General features: G+C 38.1%; 1 protein-coding gene across 1 annotated transcript in view; it reads left to right on the forward strand.

The window, feature by feature from the left end:
• The window catches only part of LOC132153013 (citramalyl-CoA lyase, mitochondrial-like), a 62,095-nt gene that overhangs the window by 14,743 nt on the left and 20,757 nt on the right, over positions 1 to 26,595 (forward strand). The window contains exon 2 of the mRNA XM_059562103.1: positions 22,638 to 22,848. Within this exon, the coding sequence (XP_059418086.1) occupies positions 22,638 to 22,848 (211 nt within the window). The remainder of the gene's footprint in view (positions 1 to 22,637; positions 22,849 to 26,595) is intronic.

The following is a 26,595-nucleotide window of genomic DNA, read 5'->3' on the forward strand; positions in this document are numbered from 1 at the left end:
AGCGGTTATGTCAGCTGGAGGTGAAAAGTCTGGACTCCAGTTCAAGATGCTCTGGGCATTGCAAATTCACTCCAGTCAATGCTAATTTATAAAGTCTGTTTGCCTTGCTTTCTCAGCTCATGTGCCTGCTCTAAATGTGCGATGTGTATTTTCAGTATTGATGTGCATCAGGTGGCAAAAATGTTGACCAGGTGGAGCGGGAAAGGAAGGGTGGTGGTTGGACACGGCCCATAGCCAAGCATAACAGCTTCCATTCCTCCCGCCCTCCCTTCTTTCATCATACTGATTATCCAGATTTTATTCAGCGAGATGTGAGAATTAATTTAGCTGAGCTTATCAGTGAATTAACTGACTGCCAGGAACATGGGGTAACTCATCATGGGATAACTAATAACTAACTTAAAGTAGCAGTTACTAATTTATATACACTTTTTCCTGCAGCAAATATTCTGTTTTTGAAATCCACTAATAATTAATTCCGTCAAGTATACTGTGTTGCATGACATTGATACATCTAAAATATATCATCAAGCAATTTTTAAAGCTAAAGTCAGTCACTCTTTAGAAAGAGTTGTTAGTGAAGCTACTAATAAAATGTAGCAAACTTCATAGAGTTTTTAAAGTAGAAATAGCTTGTTAATCGTTTAACTATGAGAAATTAAGAGAAATCATTTTAACTAACAGAAAGAGTTTGTGCCAGTATTTATCTGGCACAAAAACATTGCGGCTTTCAGTCAAATGGCATTCCACTGACAGTAATTTGCAGAGTCAAAACCACCTGACATTATTTGGCTGAGAGCAGTGATATTAGTGAAATGTTCTTTCGGATGATTAATTTCAAAGACCTGGTATGAAATAAACAAATCACTGATTCATTTAAAGTCCACATGAAATGAAAATTCACCTATAGATAGTATAGTAAGTAATTAATCCATGCAGATTAATGCATGTATTTTTTCTTTTTGGTAAATGCTGCTCTTTAATATATGAGCTACATTTCGTGAGTAGTTTATAGTGTCACTAACTGCAGTAGCATATGTTTTTTTCAAACTTGATTAAATGCATATTGTAATATGTTTTTTTTTTTTTTTTTTTTTGCATTAATAGAGTTGTTAACATTGAATGAAAAAGATGGACCATCATTTAGTGAGACAAACTCAGTCTGTGGCACTCCGCTTAGCTTTTTGGTGTTAGCACTAATCTGTTGACCATCTTTTTAAAAGAGTTTTAACTGTATGCCTTTCTCCTTAGGATGAAGGGTTGTTTATCTCCCCTGCCCCCTTTGCTTACACACTGATGTAGGCCTTCTGGATTTACTGTGGTGTTTCTACAGATGCTGGGAAGTTTGCTGTCTGCAGAGTCGAGGCGCCTGCTCTGCCATTTGCATCCACCTGGCAGTTTAGTAAATTCATTAGCCAGAGGCAAGAAAACAAACACACTGCCCTTTCCTCCCTCCCACCTCCACTCTGCCTTTCCACGTTCGCTCTTTTTATTCCCTGCTGCCCTCCGCTCTGCATTAGTATTCCAGATTCCACAAGATTTTGTATGTTAATACTGTATTCAGTGGTTTGGAATGTTGGATTACATCCGTAGCCTTCAGTCATGTTTCCACTGTTACGCTAATTAAACGAAACCCTGTGTTTACTTTCGAGAAACGCACAGCAGCATGTCTACTGAGCAGACATTTTGTATCGTAAATGCATTTAAATAAGCCCTCAGTTTTGAGAAGTTACATTGCTCATAATGATTCTTCCTGGATCCGTCTGATGTAATATATTCAGCATACCATACAGACCGCAAATCTGCAGATCCCAGCAGCTCTGATTCAGAGCAAAAACCCAACAGGGCAACGCTGGATTCCTGACCCCACGTTGGGCCAGACGCCATATATCATGGTTCTGGAACTTACTTGCTCAGCTTCTCCTCCTGCGCTGCGCTGGGTGAAAATGTGGCAGCTATAAACATTGGTTAGATGAATTTGCTTGAATAATCGAGTAAATTACGTTTTCAGCTGTGCATTATCACCATAGACCACAATTCAGACCCAGAAGTCTGATCCGTGGGGTTTGTCGTTTGATTGTTGGGTAATACTAGTTCAGAAATGAAGACCTCATTTTTTTTTGCATACTTGAGATGGACCGCAAAGACCACAGTCTGTTTGAGAGAATTCTTAACTAGAATATGGTTGGATTTTAATTACTGTCCTCACAAGGTCTTGTGTGAGAGTGGAGGTGGGCGGCCTCGGTGGATTTGGTGACTCTGTTGTGGAGCAGAAGTAGGTTGGGCTTCAGGAAACTCCCTGTAGTGTCAGAAGCGATCGGGTCTAAGCCAGTATTAATTAAAGGATCTGGACTGGGCTGATGGGAGGGGGGTGTCACATCACTTCTGGGTCACACACAACACACACACATGTGCACGCACAGACCACAAAAGCAGCCTCAAAAACAGATTATTTTTAATTTACTTAGAGATTTTTCAATTATCACTTTAGGAACCACTTTTTATTATGAACTAGAACTATATATCAAATGCCCCCCCCCCCCCCCCCCCCTTTTATCCTGACGTGTCACCGGTAACACTTACACATTTGTGCTGGTATCTGGCTTGATACAGAGCTCTAGCTAAACGTCAGTCATCCGTGCAGCATTTGAATGGCCGTCCTGTTGATATTAGCTGTTTAGATGCTATTAGTGCAGGTCTGGTGGAAACATTCATGCCTGAGAGAGTCTGAATCCTGCATAAAATCGAATAGTTCTGTAAATGCTCATGGTTCTTGACGGGTTTCACTGACCCAGGGTCAGCAAGAGTGTCACAGTCTCTTTGTTAAGTAATGGCAGTGCCCGTTTCTGTGTCTTTTCTGGGTTCATGGTGTTGTAGAGGAGAGGGGGACACCCATGAAAGAGGCACCTCTCATTTGTTCCATGTCTAACCAACAACTCAAGCATGTGTGAGTTTATCAGGGCAATTCGTGCCTTGGGGAATGCGATTCAAAACATTTGTCTCCTTTTCATTTGCGTAAACACATGTCATGTTTGTATTTCTTTCTTAATTTGTCAGTCACTCTTAGTTGATCAGCCTTACTAAAATCAGTCATGATTTCCCAAGTGTTTAAAAGCACACAAGAGGAGATGCTACAGAAATACATGCAATACCAGGACATACCACTAGAGGGTATACTAATCAGGCTTTTGTTGAGCAGCTTTAGAGGAAGTGTTTTGGACAACTGCAACAGTGCTTTACTATGGATGGGTATATGCACTCATTTGATTTTATATCCAGTATTTTTTAAATAGGCAAATATTAAAACCAGTATTTATACCTGAAAAAAAGTTTGTGATTTTATTTGGATAAAGTGTGTAATTATAACCATTTAACAGCTAAACTTAATTCAGTAGCATTGGAATTTGTATAAACAAATGTATATTTCCTCATTTGTTTTCCATTTATTAACAGCAATTATGGACTATTTTCTTTTATTCACTTTCAAGCATGATACATGTTAATTACAATGCAAAATTTAATTACTTATGTTCAATATAGAACATAATATATTTCAATAAATATTACAATATAAAATGAAAATCTATATTTCCATCTGCCGTCTGGCATTACCATGCAGAAATTAACTGAATTCAAAGTCATTCCAGAGCATTTGTTTGTTCTGGGTATGTACTGTACAAAACCCTGATGCCCATCATTTACTGTACCTCAGCTCCAAGCTACTGGACAGATAGATGGTATGGGAAAATCTTACCTGGGACAATCTTTCTCTGTCTATGCATTCTCACTGTTTGTTCTGTTCAGAGAGACACATGGGCTGCCTTCATATCCACAAAGATGGAGACAGAGTCTTTCTGACCCTTATCCTCCCTGCGCTGGGCCTCAGCCACCTGTGGTGAAGCTAGACCATCCATCTTTTAACACACACACACACACACATACTGCTATTGGCTGTATCTTGCAGTCATTGCATAAGCATCCTGATGTCTTGATGTAAGAGTTATAGGAATAGTCTCTCAAAAATAAAAATTCTGTCATCATTTTCTCACCTTAATGTCATTTCAAAATTATATGACTTTCTATCTTTCATGGAACAAATACAGAAAATATAGAAATTTTCACACTGCTCGTCCTTTCAGTGAACTCACACAGTGTCTAGGGGCGCTCAAAGACAGGACAGCACCTTTATACTAGTCCATATAACTTATGCACTGCTGAAGCCATACGTAACTTTATGCCACTTTTAGCAAAAGATCTGTAGCTCTCAAATCATTTTTGAGCATATTGATGTTGCATACTTGACACATTAAGCTTTTAATGGCAATGGCCAAAAATTCTTGATTATCACAAGCCTTATCACCATTATAGCCAATTGAAATGTGCATGCAGATATAGTGAATCACAATTTCAAGTTTTCTCTCACATAAAACAAACAGAAGATTTGGAATATGGAGAGTGAGTTGCATTAGCTACTTTTATGGTGTTTTATTGTGCTTTTCATTTTATGGAAAAGACCAGCATGAACATTCTTCAAAATATCTTATGTAATATCTTATGTATCCACCGAAGAAAATAAGTTTACCAGAGCAGTAAAATTAAATAAAATTGATTTTGTTATCAGTCAGGACTTTCATAGCACCTTTTTATTACACTTATTTGATATTATTTGTTTCAAAAAGTATTACATTTGAATTCTCAAAAACTATTTCTGTTATTTCTATTCTACAGCAGTCATGATATGTCCGTCTGGAGTCTATGTGTGTGTGAAGGGTGCAGATTGTTACGGCAGTCAGATGGCAAGTGTTTCGCTGTGTTTAAGAGCCAATCTCTGGCACCAGTGTGCTCATCACTGCAGGTCGCAGTCCGCTGGGCTTTAGTCAGGTAGGCCCTCCATAGAGAGATGACTACAAAGGGCTCAGATCTGTCCATATGGCAGAGGGACAGAGCGAGGCGTGTGTTTGAGGTGCTTTGGAGTGCAGCCAGAAGAGTTGAGCGTGGCGTGGAGACGGCAGGGCCTGTCGAGAGTAGAGGTATGACAAAGCAATGCCTGTCTGGGGCTGCGTGTGTGTGTGTGTGTGTGTTTGCTTCCTTTGACATGACATATAGGTTAGATTTGTTTAGCCACCTGTGTGTGGGTGAATGCAAGAGTGTGTGGGTGCATGTTGCATTTTTATATTCACACACCTGTATATTTGCAATGCACTCTGGATTTGTGAATGGACACTTTAGAGTATAACTTGACTTTAACCTTTTGTGCTGAAGACATGAATACTTCAAACATTTTTTGAGATGAGGTTTTCTATTACTTTTCTGAGCTATTGGACTTTTCATCCTGTTAAACAATACAATGAAAATGATTACAAAATGAGTGATGCATTGCAATTTCCAGTTTTGTAAATTCCAAAACTTAAGTTAGTGTTTATTTAGTCAAAAACTGATCATTTGCATTTGGGTAATTGGGTAATTTAAGTATTTATGATCTTCAGAGTGTCATTTTCTAAGGTGATGCATTAAACCAGTTGTAGTAAAGTTCTTAAGGAAAGAGCTGTCTCTCAATGTTTTTGCCAAATTTGCATTTTACAAATTTTACATATTTACAAATTTGACACTGAAGAACTTTTGTCATGGTGAAGTGCACCCCCACTGCTAACATGTCAAAATGCGTCATCTGAGAAGAGCTTACTAAACTCACTGTTTTGTAAATTATTTTGGTTGTGTTTCTGAATATTGGTGGCCAAAATATGAATGCATCATTTGCAAAAATGATAGGCTTCCATTGAAGGAGGGATCAAGTTATATCTAGAGTCTGGAATATCATAGATACTGACAGGAGCTGTGTCCAAAATGGAACACTTTGCTAACAGAATGTCGAAAAAGTAGTATGTCCGAGTTCATAGTATTTTAAAAATAGTTGGCAGAAAGTACCCAGATGACCTACTACATCTTCTGAAATACTGAAGTGTGCATTCGATGGACAAATTACTATGCCGAAATTAATCCATACTACCCATATTCATATTATATAGAGTGTTCTAATAGTTGCGAAGTAGGTTCTAATTCAAATGTTGTACCTACAAATGTAATATCCAATTTTGGACACAAAGTGTATGATTGTTTATTTGGTCTTGGTCAGGGATAGGCAACTCCGGTCCTGGAGGGCCACTATCCTGCAGAGTTTAGCTCCAACCCTAATTAAACACATCCGAACAAGGCAATCAGTGTTTTCGGGATTACTAGATAGATACAGGCAGGTGAGTTTTTATGAGGGCTGAAGCTAAACTCTGCAGGATAGTGGCCCTCCTGGACCGGAGTTGCCTATCCCTGGTCTAGGTGATCACCTACCAACCTTACAAAACCCTATAACCCACATAGAAACACCCTGCCAACCATCAACAATGCCTTAGCATTATGATGGTGAGTCTTGCACTCATTTTCTGAAGAAAATATTAAAATGGCATTTTTTGGTTCTCCAAGTCATGTATGCCATCTAATGTCTTTTGTAGTTCATTTGAGTGTGTGGGAGTGAGAAAGAGAGTGTCAGGCATGCAGAGCTTCTGGCAGCGACTCGTCAGTCTTAGAACTGCTGCTTAAAACAAACGCTAATCAGTCAGCCCTCTCAACCTGTGACAGTCTCTCTCTATCCCTCCCTGTGTTTAAAGAGACAGTCACACTGATCTCTTGTTCCTTCTGTCTCTTTCTCTGTCCTCCACTCACTGCTGTGCCTAGAACAATCCCAAACACACCGCTCCGATCACACTGTTTGGCAGACAATTACTACATTTGTTTGTCTCAGGCATAGGCTGACTGTCAGTGAAATGTATAATTACTTATGTTTAGCTCACCCCATCCAAATATTTTCTCATTTTATTTGCATTCGTCATCATTTGGAGTTTAATAATTGATACTAATAATTTTGTTTTAATATATGCTCAATATTAGGACAACTAAATGAATGAATAGAGGAGGAAAGTAAATACAATTCGTAATGGTTTAAAAATGAATTTGTAACTTTGTAACTTGTGACTGTCCCATAGACTGCCAAGTAAAATACACTGTCAAGGACCAGAATAGTATGAAAAGCATTGTCAGAATAGTCCATCTGCCATCATTGTTTCAACAATAACAATGAGGATATGAGGATACTTATTATGAAGCAATGAGGATACTTTTTGTATGCAAAGAAAACAAAAATAACAACTTTATTCAACAAATCACCACCTCTGATGGCAGATGGACTATTCTGATGCTTTTCATATTTTCATAATTGAAGCTTTTATGGGTTTGGAATGACATGGGGGTAAGTGATTTAATGAAAAATTTTCATTTTGGAGTGGAGTAACCCTTTAACTGATTGACACTTCTACATAGCATGTATTGCCCCTTAGCACTTGTTGCCAACCGTCATAAAACGGAAAAAAAAAAGACAACACGATGTGTAGCTACTTCATCCACGCAAAATAATATCAGAGTAGATTACATGTGAAAGCGCAACACTACCCACAATTGAATAAAGTTATTTTATTTTAGTTAAGTTATTTTTGTATATATTTTGTGCCGTTATAATTACATACAAAAAAAGTTAAAGATTAATTTGACTAATAGCAGTATTATTTTCCCCCAAACATTTCTTCTGATATTGGGATTATACCATTACCGAGAATATTTTTGTTCAAGATAATCATATAGTGAAAATCTGATATCATGGCAGTCTTGCCTCCACCTATCACACACTTTTTCCCTGCAGCAGCTCAGCGAGCAGTCAGCACCTCAAACAGGCCGACACCTCACAGCCCCCGCTGTCAGGTTAGTGAAAGGCCCGATCTATTTGGATAAAATAAATAAAACCGATTGCTCGTCAAGTGTGCTGCAGTGGCAAAAGGTTCCTACTCCCAGATGCAGTCTCCATCTGTGCCTCGACCGCCCTGCTCTGTCACGTTATCCTTTAAATTATTTCAATGGAGCAGTGATTTTATAATAACGAGGTTATTTTTTTCCCCTCTCTCTGTCTTTTTCATTGTCTCCCAATCTCTCTCCCTCCTTGTTCTTTTCCTTTCCACTTAAGTTGCGTTCCACTGTGAGGATGTTTTATCTTAACATTGGATACCCCTGATCAAATCAGTTTGGAACTATAGGCGAGTGGATGTGGACTAATTAATAAAGTGTTGGATAATGATTGGTGAACATAGCAAGGGGCTTCTCTCACCATCGCAGTTGATGTAAAGGAAGTGGTTTATTAGCACTTACAGAAGAGACTGACCTACTCAACTTCTTGTCTCTGTTTTTTTTTTTACTCTCTGAAAACACCCTGTCTACCCTCTCAGTTGAGGGTTGAACTGAAGGGATGGTGCATGCACCCTACACACGAGAACCCAGCGGCTCCACTGTGATTTAGAGTGCCTCAGATAATGAAGCCATATACGCCTGTTATTTGCTGTTTTACAGCTTTTTTTATGAAGGTGAGCTCACAAGCACCGTCCATAATGGTTCCTGTCAGTTAAACTGACAGCATTACCAAGAGAAAAGAGCCCAAAGAAAATCAGTGCTCCCGAGAATAGGCGGCCTCTTTATGTGGGCTGCTGTCTTTTGATGGCCATCAGGCTGCAGGCTATCATTTTACATTTTACGCTGACTGCTATTGTCAGGAGACCATTATTGCCGCTGAACTCTGGTTAAATTCACACCTTGCCAGTAATCAATTACAGCGTTGATCCATTAATCAGTTAAAGTGAAAGGAGTAGAAAGAGTTGTGGGTTAAAAGTACAGTAGGCTCGTCTTGGTTGTAGGGATGGGACGATAACCGGTTTTATTGATAACCGTGATAAAATGTGCTGAAGGTTAGTAATATCGTTTAAAAATGAATTATCATTAAAACCGTGTTTGATTATCGCGGTTTTAATAACTCACTATTAAATCATGTCCAGCCAGCAACAGTCTGATGCAAGCGCAGCGCACAATGTTTTTTTTGTTTTTTTTCGAGAAGGAATGGCGAAAGTCAGTGACTTTTCTATGCTTTTCTATGCTTCTACACTTTTCATTGTAAGGAAGGAAATGCCACAGAATTTAATCTTTCTTTAAATTAAGTGCATAGAGTTGCTTGTTTTATTAGTTGTTTGTTGATTATTAAATATAAAACTTGCTGAAATGTTTTCAGTGTGAGCATCAACTATTTTTGAACACTTTCATCTCGTTTCAACAAAACCGTGATAATATTGATAATCGTGATAATTTTAGTCACTATAATCGTGATATTAAATTTTCATACCGTCCCATCCCTACTTGGTTGCATGGAGCAGTCCACGCCTCAATCACCGGGACCTTTTGACTTGGAATGTGCAAGCTGGGATGTTGTCTGTCATTATCAGCCAGGGTCAAACGGTAGGCCTTATTTTGATTTTTCCACTCTGTGATTTTTGCTGTAAGCATACATGACTGTAGTATGATAAATGGCCTAGTATGGAAGTTAAATAATGACATATGTCTTTGAAACAAAAAAGCATGCTGAATAGCACTAACTGAAAAATAATGCATTGCATCAACAGTACTTGCATTTAAATGCCTTGTATTTCCAGGGCTTGCATTCGTAGGTCCTGAAATTTAACATAGTTGTTCGTTTAAGCTGTGAATATTTCAATTCAAAATATTTTACACACCTTTTCATAATTAAAAAAAATTAATAATTCATATTCACGTTCCAGAATTCACTTCCAAAATATTCAATCGGTTTAAAAATACGATGTATAATATTCGACAGGCAAATTTCGGTACATTTTATTTTACTTTCCAAATTCGCTTCCACAAATTCAGTGGTTAAATTTCGGCAGATAATTCGTCCCTTCACATCTGGGAGCTGCAGGAATAGCAGTAGAGAACAGAGCATCTCCATCTGCTGTCAGTCGCTCACCAGCAGGTGGTGTAAGCGGCTGCTGATTAAGACCAAAGCAACAGGTGGATTAAGTAATACTGTACAGTTACAAAAACTGATCTGCATAAATGGAGCAGACGCTAAGCAAAAGTTTTGATTATCGGGGCATGTGGAAAAGCTGATTGTGTGAATGTTTATTTCAACATCTTTGCCGTTACCATAGACTGTATAAAGTCTGTTACCCGTAGCCTTCAAGTAAGCAGCATTCTCTACCACAAAGGAGATTATAATGGTGTTTTACCCAACGCTGAAGGAAGACATATATTGCTTTCGGTTGTTTAGTTTCCGTAACATTGTGTCATGGCTTGTGTGTCGCTGTGCTGTAATATTGGGGATCCCCTCACGTCACACTCCAGGATTCCCCAATGACGAGTAACGCTCCTCAATTAATAAATACTGTGATATAAGACCTCAGATCTCAGAATACACTTTATTGATGTTTATGCAAACTATTTACAGGCAAGCAGGAGGTCAAAAAGAATGCAACGCGCTGCATTTTCTTTATAATTGATTTCCATTACCACTGATCTATTAAGTCGACAGTCCCACAAAGATATCAACACCATGATTAGTTTTAACAATATGCAACCAATTTATATTAACCTTAAAAAATGAGTTAAAAACAATCTAGGTATATTAATTCAGAAAATTTAAACTGAAGAAATTATTGACGTGCTACCGCACCCAAGGGACCGTCTGACAATTCCACTGACTGGGTTAAAAGGCCCAATGTGTTTTAATAAAATTTTTAAATAACACACTGTCAAATTCTAAATCTTGTATTTCTCCAAGGGATTTTCTACAGGTGAGATTTTGCCAATACCTCCCTTCATATATTTACAGTATACAATTATTTACATATTAAAGATCCCTGGAAAGGGTTTTCCATGTTTCAACAGTTGTTGTACATTGCTAGATACAAGACTGACTTACAAATTTTTTCTTAAACAATATTTGTGTAGTGTCCATACAAAGAGAAATAAGTTATTGGCAATATATATTTAGTCAGTTTGAGTAAATTATTAATTTAGTGTAAACTGATTAATTTGAATATATTATTGTACTACGTTTTGTTTTGAGGTAAATTTGCAGACGGTCCCTAAAGCAGCTTAGGCGAATATGCAGCAAATATCAAACATAAGACTACTGCGCTTGGTTTTCTTTTTACAAAAAAAAAAAAAACAATTTGGTGAAACTTTGTGGTTTGTGGGGCTCATTTCTGGGCTCATTTGCTTAAATGTACATAATATACAGTAATATATTGTAATTAGATACCGAATTTAATAATTTAATATCTTGATGCATAATTGACGTAAATTTTTTAACACGCAGTTTTTCTTATTCTGTGACTTGCGTTAATATCCTCATCTGTCTGTATACAGTTTGCTTCATCAGTAAGATGTGAGTTTTTTTCTTTTAATCGCTGTCACTGCGTTAGTGCGCTGAGCCACGTTAATGTGTTTTCTTTTCTTTAACAGATTTCAGAGGGAAACCGCATGAAACCTTGAGCGTTCGTTCATATTTTACATCTGCTTAACTGTCTATATAGTTTGCATAATCATCAATAAAGTGTATTCTGAGATCTGAGGTCTTATATCACAGTATTAATTAATTGAGGAGCGTAACTCGTCATTGGGGAATCCTGGAGTGTGACGTGAGGGGATCCCCAGTATTACAGCACAGCAACACACAAGCCATGACACAAAGTTACGAAACTAAACAACCGAAAGCAATATATGTCTTTTTTAGATATAATGTTAGTTCTGTACTTCAGCATTGGGTAAAACACCATTATAATCTCCTTTGTGGTAGAGAATGCTGCTTACTTGTAGGCTACGGGTAACAGCCTTTATACAGTCTATGGTAACGGCAAGGGTGTTGAAATAAACATTCACACAATCAGCTTTTCCACATCCCCCGATAATCAAAACTTCTGCTTAGCATCTGCTCCATTTATGCAGATCAGTTTTTGTAATTGTATTACTTAATACACCTGTTTCTTTGGTCTTAATCAGCAGCCGCTTGCACCACCTGCTGGTGAGCGACTGACAGCAGATGGAGATGCTCTGTGCTCTACTGCTATTCCTGCAGCTCCCGGATGTAAAAGGGCGAATTATCTGCCGAATTTTAACCACTGAATTTGTGGAAGCGAATTTGGAAAGTGAAATAAAATGGACTGAAATTTGCCTGTCGAATATTATACAACGTATTTTTAAACCGATTGAATATTTTGGAAGTGAATTCTGGAACGTGTATATGAATTATTTATTTTTTAATTATGAAAAGGTGTGTGACATATTTTTAATTGAAATATTCACAGCTTAAACGAACAACTATGTTAAATTTCAGGACCTAAAAATGCAAGCCCTGGAAATACAAGGCATTAAAATGCAAGTACTGTTGATGCAATGCATTATTTTTTCAGTTAGTGCTATTCAGCATGCTTTTTTTGTTTCAAAGACATATGTCATTATTTTACTTCCACAGCCTAGTTACTGATGCTTGCTAAGGCAAGGTTTACTATTAGAGTGGTAGTTTTTGAAAAATGATTATAATCACAAGTATTAAACATTAGCATGTACTGTACCTTGTTTTTCAAATCAAAGAACTTGTTACAGTCTATTAATTTTCTAGGTGATCAGATGATAAAACTGGCAGCAAATCATTGCATAGTTTTTCCAGTTTTGGGTCTCTCTTTATATCAAGAGATTCTATGATTCTTTGAATCTTTGAAATATGATTCTTTCCTCAAATTGACAATTATATTTATGTTCTTTAATAGTTTTAACGCATTGCATTTAACTTAAAGGGCTAGTTCACCCAAAAAAATTTGTCATTTACTTGCCCTCATTCTGCTACAAATATGTGACTTAAAGGATTTTTTTATATAGTTTTTGTCTGTTTGACCAGGACATTAATACAGGTTTCAAAATATCATGCCGGTTTGGACTGACAAGAGGGTGAATAAATGACAGAATTTTCAATTTTAGGTAAAACAATCACTTTGTTTTTCTTAACAAGTTTCAAATAAAGTAGTTTTATTTGCATATCATAAGTTCTAAGGACAGGCACGTTATGAATGTCTCAAATTTAGTTCTTTCTGAATGCATATCAGCATTAATCTTTCAGGCTCGGGCTGTGGAGCATGCAAATGACCTGGTGAGAGTCAAACAAATCACTCCCTCCTCACCAGCTTGTGTTCAGATGTTCTCAGTCTTGGAGGTGACACGATTTAACTGTAAATGAAGCCCTGCCACCCATTAAAATGGACAACGGATGCTGGTTCTGGTAAAACAATCCTTTCAGTTCCAGCAAAGTGTCGGGAATAAGCAGCGGAAATGTTAGTTGAGGGCGTGATAGTTATAGATGAGACTTATTTATTTATGTGTGGAGTCACAGAGGCCTTTTTATCAGGACAAGAAGGCGGCGATCAGCTCTTTGAGAGTTGTCCACATGTTGAATAGGTGAGTGGGTGGGTATGAATGTTTCTCCAGGGGTTAAAAGCTAATTTGTGTTGATGCACAAAGATGCACTTCTAAAGTCCTGGAATAGAACAGAGTGGGGCGTCAGGAATAGTGACGCTGTGGCAGAGCTCTTACTGTGGGAATGCATCGAGCTTCACCTTTTAGAGTGCAAGAGTGGAGTGACTTCCTCCCTCTTATTCTGTCTCTTTCATCCTGAATATTCCTGTCTTTCCTTAAATAAAATAGACCCCCTGTCATTTTTTGCATCTCCTCTTGTCAGTTTCTCTGATTGTTGCTGTGTTCTTCACCTTTCTGGCTATACTTTCCTGTCAGTCTGGCATTGTTTCTCTCCCTTGTCCTTTTTCCCTCTGGGACAATCTACCCCATCAGCCGTCCAGCAGTTCCTTGTGGGGTTTTTTTATGAAGTGGGGAGGGAAGCACTTCTTGTGTAGATTTTTTCAGTTCTTCAGTGTGTCACTTGGTCATGAGTGCTATTGTCCAAGGCTCCTTTTCTCCATGCCCCTCTGCCGCCAACGAGTTGTGTCTTTCCCTCATGATCAGCACTTTTGTTGCCTTTGTTTCTGGCTGTACCTCAGAAGTCCATCTCCTCTTTTATGTCCCTCCTATTCATGCCGAAGGGAACAGTTGTGCTCTGTTGTGGAGATGTTCCACTGGATTTTCACCAGTGGGGTTTCCTTTCAAACCCTTCAAAGTGCTACAATGGAGCTCCAAAGGCCTGAATGGCTATTGCAGAGTGCACACTCTATGTAGGATCCCTTATTTTGTTTTCCCGGAGTCAATAAAAATGCTAAGTTAAAAGCTAACCCTGTTGCCCTCACACCCATTGCTTGCTCCCTCCTTTTGATGTACCCTACTCAGTTATTTCTAAAGAAAAATTAATGGGAAAATTTTCAGTGTCGTTCCTGCTGTCGAAACTTGAAACTTTTATTTTTATGACTGTTATTAGCGCACACATCTGCTGAAGCTCTTTCGGGGCCGGGCAATTTTCCACAACAGGTCAGCGTTATTATTTTGCTATGGTGTGATCAATTGGATATAGATGTTCCACATGCTGAAGGCAGTCATGAGTCTTTTGGTCCAGGAAACAAAAACACTCTGATGCTTGACAGCTGAGCCGTCTGTAGTTTGAGCATTTGTGTGGAGAAGAATTAGAGTTTAGAGTTTGCGGTTTGTCAGCCTTTGTCTGTGTGCAGCTTTGCGAAAGAGAGCGAGTGAGCAACCCTTTTCCACAAGGATTACAGGTAGACGCATAGGCCAGTGCACATAACTTGATATGACTTCACCCTCATTGTACAGATTATTGACACATTGTAATGAGGCAGCGGCAAGGGGAACGATGGAGGAAGAGAGAACATGCAACTTCTGGGATATTGTTGCCAGGGTCACCAGCCACCAGCTGATCCTGTTACGAGAGGATCAGGTTTGTCTGTCAGCCCAGAGCAGGACTGGAACGGGAGGGAGGTAAAGTGGCAAAAGAGAGAAGAAAGTTTCACTTTGCCTCTCTGACTATCATCAGTGCCCCACAGTTAATTTGGCCACATATTTTAGCACCGGCACCATGTGTCTTCCGACTGGAAAACAAGACCGATCCCATGCTGAGAAGCAGCTTTTATTGGGATTGTTTTAGCCTGGTGCCAGGAGGAGGTGGGATGGCAAGACAAGGCATGGAAATGGGATAAATATTGATGACTCCTTGACCGTTTATTTCTCCACTGTCTTCCGAACTTATTTCATGTTTATGCATTATGCCATTGATTTGTTTTTGTTGTTTTTTAAACCTTCTGTTTCATCCATTCCCTCCCACCCCATTCCTAAATTTAATTTATAAGCCCAAACACGACAGTTCCTGGAAATAGTTTGCATATTAAAAAGATGCTGATTATCGCGGAGTAGAAACACAAATCTTTAATTTTGTGCATTTTAGACACAGCTACTGCTGGCAGACGCTGGAAATAATTGTGAAATCTGCATATTGAAAGAGCTGTGGTTGACAGTGCTTATATGAGATGGGTGGGGGGGGTAAATTGGACACCATATTTATCCATGGTGCTGTGTCCAGGGCTGTTTATGAATACATGAAACACAGGGGTTCAAAGGCTGAAATTCGATGCTGTAGAAAACAGACAAAACAGAAGATAAATCTTTGTTTATTTTGTCTGGAAATTACTTTTTTTTTTTTTTTTTTTAAAGGCTGATTTATTTTTGTTGCCATCATTTGATTTCACAGCCCCTGTGTGGGGTTTTGAAGAAGATTTGGCTCATTAGTTGTTTTGTCAGCTCAAGTTAAGATGAAATTCTGGTCTTTTATCATAAAATGCAGATGCTAGTTGCATCATAGGACTGGTGCACTTATTATTTAAAATGTCACCATGTTTTTAGCCAGAGGGAACACAGTGGGCGGTTAAACGAGTGCATTCTTAGTTTGTGCGGCTAGCTTGCAGTATCATTAGGAAAAATATAATAGCTACTTATGTCAGTGTTAGTCTTACAGTAGATCTTCAAATCATGTCTCCTGGTAAGTTGGCATTTTGAAAATGATGGTATACGACCCCATACATTCTCAGACCCCCTTCTTAGGGTCTAAACAAAAGTTTAGAAGAGAAGGAACATCTGAGATTAAATAAGAACATCTGAGAAATATTAATGATCAACATTTATTTTTTAGATGCAACAGTGCAGTTTGGTAGGACAGTAATAGAGCTACAGCAGAGCAGAATCCATATCCAATGAAACCACCAGAGGTTTTCGTATTCTCTCTAGGGAATCCAGGCTTGTATTTAATGAGGACCAGGCCTGTCCAGAAGCATATAAAAGCAGCAAAGAGCAGAAAACCTCAGAACTCTCACTAGTAAATCCACTAACTGCTAAGCTAACCACCCTGTTATCATAGCCTTTCAAGTCCAGAAAATTGAGGACTGCAGAAATGTTGTCTACATTAGGGATTGCTGAACTTATAAAACATATATCATAGTTTAATGACAGGGAAAAATGCCGGACAGATGTAACAATAAAATGGTCCAGATTGCATATCTCGGAAACACTGTATGGATCTGGTCGGTAAGGCCAGCCCTCTCCAAATGGTTCCAGAGCTGCTGTAGTGCTAATAACATTTATTGCTTCTTGTTTTTATTGCCCATGGTCTGTGTTGCTTTTTATGTGAATTATTGTACACCTAATATTGGCCACTTGAGTTACTCTTACGCATATTAATTTCAGGGTTTTCTTAGCTAAGTACAGATCCAAATGAGAAGTGGGCAAATCATGTAATCAAATAAATCACTGGGAGATAAGCTCATTTTCCTGCAGTGATTTTCGTGAATGAATTAGTATGTTAAAAGTTGGTATAAAAAATCTCATTAGCCATTGTTAAACAGGATTCCGGTCGGTTTATAATGTGAGAGTGGTATGCCACAAGGTTTTATGACTTTCATGGCTCAGTAAGCCAACATTGCAAATTGCTGCATAAACTAATACTAATTAACATCTGCAGTGTTTGCATTGCTATTATATAGCATTATTACACTGCTCTGTGGAATACTTGATCCTGATTGGTCAGTCACGACATTGGATGTATGTTATTCCTTTGACTGCACCATATCCCTTAAAGGTCCTTCTAATTTGAACTTCCCGCATGCTTGCAATTACACTGTTCACTGCTTTCAAATATTTGAACTCAAATCAATATTTTGTTTATAATTATATACTTTTGTGGCAAGTAGGGGTGATCCCAAACAGCCGATGATTCGATGGTTTGATTCAAGGAGCCTGATTCAACTACCAATCTCACAGTGTAATATTCGCAAGGTGTTATGATCATGCCATTTTGACTATATGGGGAGCTCAAATATCCGATTTCATATAGAACTACCGGTTTACTCCCAATAAGTTAATATACAGCCTTTATGATAAAGCTGTAAATAGGAATCTGCGTTGCAGAATATCCTCCTTCAGGGTTATACAAGACCTCTCTGCTTTGCATCGGGGTTCACCCTGTCAAGGGTTATTCTGTGATAACAACTGGCTGGATGTACATTATCCCTTACCTAATACACCTAATACACCTATAAGCCATGTGAAAAACATTTAGTTTGCAAACATTTTGTTAAAAAAAAAAAAGACAAGATGTAATTTCTTTGTGTGATGAGGTTCAGAATAAATTCATTCGAATAAAGCAGACATTTATTACAATTTTCCAAAATTTTTTTTTTCCTTTAGTTGGTCTCTGTCAATCAGTTCCTCCACCTGAGAATTAAATCCCCAAGTCAGAATGGATTATAATACTCTGTGCTGAATAAAGACCCATTAAAATGAAATGGATTTGAAATGTGCTAAGTGGACTTCGAACCACTGACCTAACTAATTTGAATAGGGTTTTCTGTCTTTTATCCAATTTGTATTAAACCCGTTACTTTAAATTTGTATCATAATTATGTAATTGAAAAAAAATAAGATCATCTCCAAATCAAAAACTTTTAACTTAATTTTTGCCACCATAAATTATTAAATTTTTTTGCAACAGATTACCAAGCAAAAATGCTGCTAGGAATTCATTATTTCTTTATGGATTTTAACTTTATATAAATAGTTTATGCAACAGTGAGCATTATGTCGTCTTTTACTCATTCATGCTGTTCCAAACCTATATGATTTAATTTTCTATGCAAAACAATATATATGTATCTATGTATGTATATATATATATATATATATATATATATATATATAATATTAGGTCCCAGAAACTTTAATTGGTTTCCATTTAATTTCATTGTATGGATAAACAATACCACTTTTTTAAAAACGTATAAATTGTAATTGTGGAAGGTTTGGAATGACATTCGATTAATATATACTGTAAGAGGAATGGGAGCGTGAAATAAACACTTATTCTTCTAACATGATCATCCGTTTGTGTGTGTATTGTCATGCAACTCGTATGAAATATTTTATTAGAAGCCTGATGATTATGCATGTATTAATATGACCATGACATGGACGTGTTTGTGTCTACAGCACATGAAGACACCGCCAGCGTCCTCCCCTGCTGCACACACATCATCACGCTCTCTTGCATGAGAGGCCAGCCACTTTGCTTTTCATAACGGCTCCCTCGGAGAACACCAAAAAACCTTTCCTGAATTTACAGACTTGTCTTTCCCTCCTCTATCTCCTTTAAACATAAAAGAGTAACAACTAAACAAAGCAAACTCCTATTTTTCCCTGTGGCAGCTAGGTTGCAGCAAAGTAAAACCCCTACTGTGTTTAAAAAGGCATAGAGGGAGAGTAGCTGTGAATGGCGTTTCTCTGTAAGACCCCTTGTACCTCCGTCAAGCGATCTGCTACCGCTCTCTGATAACAATCCATCAAGGAAACCCCTCTCTTTCCCATGGAGGTTTAAAAAAAATCCTTTATGAAATCTATTCTTTAATTATGAGTGCTATCATTTTGTAAGCCTCCTACTTACAAGATAATTTATTTCTTTTTCAAGTGCTCACTTAAAATGGCTTTTTAACATTTTCACCCTGCAGCAGTTTGCATTGAATGTAGCAGATTTAATTTGGATCCTCCCTCCCCTTTTTGCTGTACTCATTTCTTCGCCAACCCCTACACACGTACATGCATAATGCCTTCTATCTCCTCTGCGATCATTCTATCCAGTTTCATTGTTTGTATTCTTTATTGCCAATCCGGGCACTGGAAGGTTTGAGGGTCTTGAGTAATAGCAAGTTCCTCCTCTCTTTGTCTGCATTAAGAGTGGTTTTGCATATCTCCTCCTCCTCCTTCCCCTTGTTAAAATAGTGCCACTGACCAAATCCGAACACTATAGTATTGAGAATCCCTGCCAAGTCTCGGTGTACTTAGGCCTGCAAAGTGCTTGCAGCCATAACTACCTGAATTGATTTTAATTGCCTGGTATAGCTGCATCATCTCAGTTGAGAATATGTTTGACTGGTTCTCGAGGGCAATTGTAAGCATGAAGGATTGGATTAAGTGGCTATTGAAGTGACTTTAGCTTCTTTTGACAACAAAGACTAAAAGAAAACTTCACCCCTTCACTCCCTCTTTAAAGTACTATGCTACCCCCTTCTTTTAGTCAGGGCGGAAAGAAATACAGTCAACTAATACTGCCCCTGTGCAAGGAACCGACAGGCAAAGACTGTTCTCGGCTGTAATTAGTTGTATGTAAAACCAATTATTTGGCGCATTTATTAACGCTAATTGTTTAAACACCCCCGACATACTGAAAAAAAACTAAACAATTAAAGCGTGTCTGAGCCATAACAGTGGTTATTAGTGTGTGATAAAATGTGGAAATTAAGCCATAAATGCACACCTCTATTAGCCTTGACACAGGGGAACAGAAATCTGACAGCTTCTAGAAGTCATTTACCAGAAAGATTTGTGGTCTTGTCTTAACTTTGTTGCGTTGGGGTATGTAATCTCTCCCAAGTCTCTTTCAAATCACACTGGCTTGGCCCTAAATAGATTTATTCAGCTGTGCTTGCTAAACCATTGTGAATTAGCATTAGAGAAGAAACGTTTGCTCTGATGTTGTCGGAGATAACAGCCTCAGGTCAGCAGTGCTTATCCATTAGGACTGATACGAAAACAAATCTTCAGTTTGTAAAGATTTGGAAGGGAAACTGAAGTCCAGGCTAAGTACTTGAGATTAGGCAGAGATGTTTTTACATACATTTAAGTAGGCATAAAGAAAGATCAGCAAACAAATAGATGGCTACAACAGATCTAGAAAATATGGTTTTGATATACTATTTTCAAGAAAAGTTTAAGTTGAATGTAGGGGTTCCCCCGAATTCAATGCTTCGATTCGAGGAGCCTGATTTGACTACCAATCTCACAGTTGAATATTCAAGGGGTGTTATGATTATATCATTTTGATTTATATGGGGGAGCTCAAATGTCTGATTTCACATAGAACTACTGATTTTCTCCCAAAAAGTTAATATTGGTACAGCCTATTATGATAAAGCTTTAAATAAGGATCTAAAAAGAAAGAAGCTTAAAATAAATATGTTTTAAGTGTGTGAATAAATCTAACCACCCCATAGATGTGTGTTTCACCTTCCATAATCTATGACCGACAGAGGAGCGTCTTGGTGGCAGGGATTTAAAACATTACCAAGACTCAAACTGACATAGACAGAGACTGGATTTTTTCTATCAGGTAGGGTACAAGTGATTTCAGCCAGTTTATATATATCCTGGATATATTATTTACCTGATATAAGATGCATTTGGTTGAGTCAAGCACTTCATTGTAGTACTACAGTGATTATCTCTTTAGCGCACAGCGCGAGCAGGACAAACAGCAATGCAGAATATGAATAACTTTACTGGGACTGTCATACACATACCATTATAATGAGAACACAATTATAATAAAATGCTGTGAATTTTTTTAGTTTAGCTACCGTGTTTCTGCTCGTTGTTGCGTGAAGAACGCGTCCACAAAATGAGTTCATTTAGAGCCAAGCAGATACGCTCAGGTGCATTCAGGCCCTTTTTGCAGATAGCCAATAAGTCCTAATATTAACATTATGTTGTATAAAAACAAAGCGTATTCTATATGAAATGATGAGTTTAATCCCATTGGTTAAAAACGTATCAAATGTCACTCTACTGGTCATCTTCAGCGCGCGCAGCTCAAAACAGAAATGCAGAACATTAATAACTACTGTCATGTAGGCTAACGTTATTAAAAAAAGCACTATTGTAAAAAAAAAAAAAAAAAAAAAAAAGTGATTTGTTAGGGTTTCGCTGACATTTAGTGTTAACTATCTTTTAATCAAAACATAAAAAACATTATTTACCCTGTTTGTATCTGCGAGGCGTTCGTTACTAATTTTCCCTGTGTGTCAACATAAGTAATTATGGCTGTCAAATGTCTGACTTGACCATAGACTGTATAAAAACATGGACGTAGTGTCCATGAAGTCACCCATTGGTTTCCGAAGAGCATTTTTAAAGCGTCACTCCCGGATAATCCAAAATGGGCAAAAAGGCGAGAGCTGGTTGCTGAAACTACGCCCACCTAGCTCGACGGCGGTAACAGCAGCGGCAGTCCACCTGTTACTCAAGTGGCTGCTCCCTTAATTATGCATAACTTTAAGGCTTAATATAATTTAAACGGATGAGTTATAAAAATAAAAATAAAAAATCACCCCCCTCACAGTTGTCATGAAGGGCAAAATTAGCTATATAGAACAAAATAAATTTTTTGTACCAGGCTGTAAACAAGATTTTTTTTTTTTATGCTGTAAAGTTGAAAATTTTAACATGCAATCTAAGGGATTGACTCCCTTTTGCAGCCTGCCTCTAGCGGCCAGTTGACGTCAATTCCGTATGGGCTTCACGAGCGAGAACAGGAGGTTGCTGCTTGGACTTTACTCAGTGTATTTTCCCCCGCCCCCAAACATATGATTTGATTATCAGTTGAATATCTACAAGATTCAAAAATTCTGATTCAACTATGAAATTCATTAGTCGGGGACAACTCTTGTTTAATGAATCTAAAATGTCATCTGGTTTAACTATCAAGTAAAAAGTAATGACCTATTTTGCTTAAATACAACATATGTAAATACATGCAACACTACACATTATTCTCAAAGTTTTTATTTTTACTTTTTTTATTTTTTATTTTATTTTGTTAAGGTCAAATATATAATGTTTTTTTTATATAATTATTTATTCATAAATATCATTGTGTTTGTGAAGCACCATGTGATTTTACAAACAGAACTAACCTTGCTTTGTTGTAAAACGTCATTTTAAGATGCTTATTGACCTTGACACACAGTCATGAGGGTCTACAAGTGTCCTCTCTATTATATTATTTCCAGTTTTTTTTTTTTTTTTTTGTTCCTACATGTTGGTAGAACCACATGATTTTAGATGACAGACAGTTTTCAAATCTTGATAACAGTAATTTTTTTAATAAATAACATTATGCTAAATATTTCTTTTCAAGAATTTCATTCTTTTACTTAGACCTTTTTATTCATTTTTATATTAGGACAGTTGTATTATGAAATTAAATGGGGAAAAAACTAAATGAATTATATCAAAATTAAATAACTAAAATTAAAAACATGCTTACCATAGACTAGTTGTATTTAAGTTATTCTGCGTTTTAAATGTAAATAAATACATAAAATGAACATCATTGACCCATTTTCATACATCATCAAATCTTGAATTTTTTTTAGGGGGATAAGTCGTCTACTTTTGTCTGCTGTTCCCGGGTGTCAGTCTAGCCAGCGTTCCCATCATACTCCTGGCACCTCTCTAAAGTACATACCACGTCGCGCCGTGCTGTATGTTCCCGGCAACGATGAGAGAAAACTGCGGAAGTTGACTTCACTTGATGTGGACTGTGCCGTTCTCGACTGTGAGGATGGAGTCGCCCTAAACAAGAAGGTACCGACCGCCCCACCATTTCATTCTTCACCCAACACCTGACTCTGTGAGACATAATCACAAAATCCTCATCATTAAAAGCTCTCTTTTAGCCAGGTGCTGATCCTTAATCATTCCAAAGAAAGCTACCTAAGCGCATTCTTAAAACAAGCACATTTCCGTCCCATTATGTGCCAATAAAGGCAAAAATGCCCTTCTATAACATTCACTTAAAACAAGGTGCCCACTTCACACTGAGCAAACAGCAGGACTTCAGCAGATGCTGCAGGTTAAAAGCATTCTCGACCCGCCCACACAGTCAGCCAATTGGCCCTGTTTACCTCTCCATGAAATCGTGATTGGAGCAGGAGCTAAAAGGAGAACCGGTGGAAAGGAGTCAGCTAACAAAGGTTTTTAAGTCATGTTCAAAAGATGATTGATATGGCCAGAGGCTATTCCTGCTTAAGTGGGAAAAACTTTGACAGACAGCCTAAACTGTGACCCCTGAAAAAAGGTGATGGATCCCAATGTTTTCCAACACCCACTAATTTCTTTATCACAGCCAAGTGGGGGGAAAGGTTTTAAGAAAGTATCCGCTAAATCTGGCTTACTGCTTTCATGTCTTTTGTGTTGTTTCAGAGCTTTAGTTACAACTTGATCCATCATTGATGGACTTTAAGTGTAAAAAAAAAATGCTTTAAGGATAAAAACATGCCATTGTTACTGTGTCAGCATACTGACATGTATCAATGTTAACAGTGTAAAATGAGAAGTATAAAAATATAAGATTGCTGAGCCAAAATGCAGTTCTTCTGTGGTGTTCTGCCCAGATAGGATTATTTTGTTGAGGAATATTAATGCTAGGTGATCTGAGAGGGGAGAAAATGGCATTAGAGAAAGGTCTCTGGTTTCTTTTCGCTAGCTCCTGTTCCTGTCAGGGCTGAAAGAATTAACGCTCTCTGTAGTCTCCCTGATAAAAATGCTAATAACTCACTCTCAAAAAATAACAATGTACTTTTTTGAAGAGCCTGATAAATAATCCTATTGCTCCTTGGCTTTTTGATGGTATAAATCTGTCAAGACTAAAAGCACTTACAATCCTTCGTACAAGACTCAGTCAATTTTAAAGACCATATGTTAACTTTAAAGAGCCTGGCATGGTACAGGGAAAGCTGTGATCCATTATATATTTGCTAGCACGCAACTGCATAATGTAAAAATGAGTTATTAACTCAATAATAAAACATACTTCGCTCGTGCACCCGCTCTTTCACTTCCCACACTCTCAGCTGTTTTTCTCATCCTGTAGATAGATGTTGTTGTTATTTTTTTTTGCCACTAAATGAAACTATTGCCGCAGCTCGGTTACCTTTTTATGGGTCAGTGAGGAGGAAAGAAAATGAATGCATGCTGTACACATGCACATGTTCTGAGGACTTTATTTATTCAGGCACTGATTTAACCAAGGTCTTCCTGTAATACTTTCAGATGTAACACATTCAGATTGTGTCATTATATAAAGTTATTCAGGTTTCAACCCACATAAAATTACATTTAAATTTTGTAGAAGTTTTCCCCCAAAATATTTTAAATATATTTTACCCAATATTTGAGTGTAGTATGTATTTTATGCTGTTTAGAGTATTGTTCTGTTTGTATTTTTATAGTCTCAGCGTCAGACGTCACGCCCACGGACCGTTGGCTAAACGTCTGATGCACATGGGACACAAAAGTTGAAACACTTCAGGAGTGTCGAAGTCGTCATCGGATTGGTTGAATTATACAGGATTATGGGAGACGTATGTGTCGCGTTCTTTAATGTTCCGCAAAGGTTCCACAAAAGTGACGTGCCGCCAAAACCCCTCACGAAAGAAGAAAGCCGTAAGGTTTACAACTGTGTTGATGAGCACTTATCAGGATCTACTAAATGCTGAATTTTCAAAAGTATGTAAAATATTTCAAGTTTGCGGCATCGAATCTTTAAAATACGTCCGAGGGTCTTACACACCGGTTTGTTATTGTGGCGACATTTCCATGCTTCGAAATGTGACGCTGAAACAAAATGATTTGTGATTGGTTGTTTAACATGTCGGTCAAACGGCCTCATGGGCGGGCCTTGGCCAATGAAAGCTGCTACTCAAGACTAGTCTTTGTATAGTATTGTTCTGTTCTGTCTTAGCAACATGCTAACGTCAGACTCTACAGAAATCAGCTGTAAATTTAGTGTGCAGAGCACTATTTGCATGGTAAAAAAAGTTGCTGCCTAGGTAGAGCATTCTGGATTAGAACCTTATGGGGATCCCAAGTAGGCAGCAAGGCAGCTCGCTAGATTTTGGCTATTAGTTCCTTTTCATATTGTTGTTTTTGTCCTTTTATAAAAAACACTGTTAAATTGTGTTAGAAACACAACACATGGCATGTGTATGTTGTGCATTGATAAATGAGGATGATTTCATAGAATGTAAGTGCTAAAAGTTTGTTTGTTTTAAATTGATGATTGGATCTTGTCTGTGTGCCATAAGTATTATTGTTGTGCTCCCCCACCACCATAGCAAACCTGTGCCAATCTTTTCCCTGTCCTGCCCGCTTGGTGCCATGTGACAGACGGTTCAGACTACTCTGACTCCCACTGCCACTCAGGACCTCACTGGCACACACTAGCACACACTTGGTATTTAAAAATATCTCTCCTTACTGATAAGCAGGGGTGGGAAGTCATCCTTTTCTCTCCTCCAGCAGGGGCTGATGGCTACACCTGTCTTTTTTTTCGGTTCGGGGGCGAGTTTGTTTATTTTTGTTTTTTTGTGGCAGTGATGCCCTATAGACTGCAGCTCAGTTTGGGGCATTCCACTCAACGGCTCCTTTCCCCCCCTGTTTTTCCATGCCCGCCTCCCCTTTCTCTCTGTAGCAGCCTCGCTCCGCACTGCCCCCCTCGCAGCTCCAATCCCTGGAAGTTTGGAACTAATGAACTGACTGCTGAGCTGCCTCCATGGAGCTTGGTCCCAAACTATACTGTACTTCACACTCGATTTATTCTCCAGATGGCAAGACTACGCAGCCCTGCCGGGAGGGGCCACCTCTTCCAGTGAAGTGTGAAAGTGGACGGATGTTGTTTTCGGATCCTCTGTGATCAGCTCCGAGCTCCCTCAAACCACCCGGCACTGTATGTAGAGAACAAATCCCCCTGCTAACGGGCACACTCGAGCTGTGATGGCTGTCTGTAAGTTTGTGTGTGTTTGTGCCCTTGTTGCTTTTGCTGAGGTGCAGTGTCGCTGGCATTGGCACTTGTGTTATCTGATGCACTCACCTGCAGGTGGTGGTGGATGATGCTTGGAATCATGACAGTTATCCCTTCTCTACATATCCCTACTTTTTTATTATTATTATTCCTTTCTCTACCTGTTGTGCTTACTGTCTCTACACTCCTACCCCTTTTCTCCTTTAGTCAGCAGCGCTAGTGCAAAACATCCTGCTAAGTAAGAGGTTAAATGATTCTGCGCAGTGTGATAGAAATGTGTTTTCTTCTCAGAACTGATACTTTGTATTATCCCGATCTCAAGGTTTTGGGGAGGCTGTTTTAAATAATAGCTTGGGTTCAAATATTTAAACTATAGTCATGTTACATAAAAAAAAGCTGCTACTAAAATGTAGTTAACCAGTTTGTTGCTATTTATCAATTATGATATAAAATTTTAAAGGTATAACCAATTTTATAATTTTATAATTTAGTTTGAGTACTATTTCTTTGAAGGAGTGAAATTTAAGGAG

The sequence above is a fragment of the Carassius carassius genome, chromosome 11 (genome assembly GCF_963082965.1).
Source record: "Carassius carassius chromosome 11, fCarCar2.1, whole genome shotgun sequence".
NCBI lineage: Eukaryota > Metazoa > Chordata > Actinopteri > Cypriniformes > Cyprinidae > Carassius > Carassius carassius.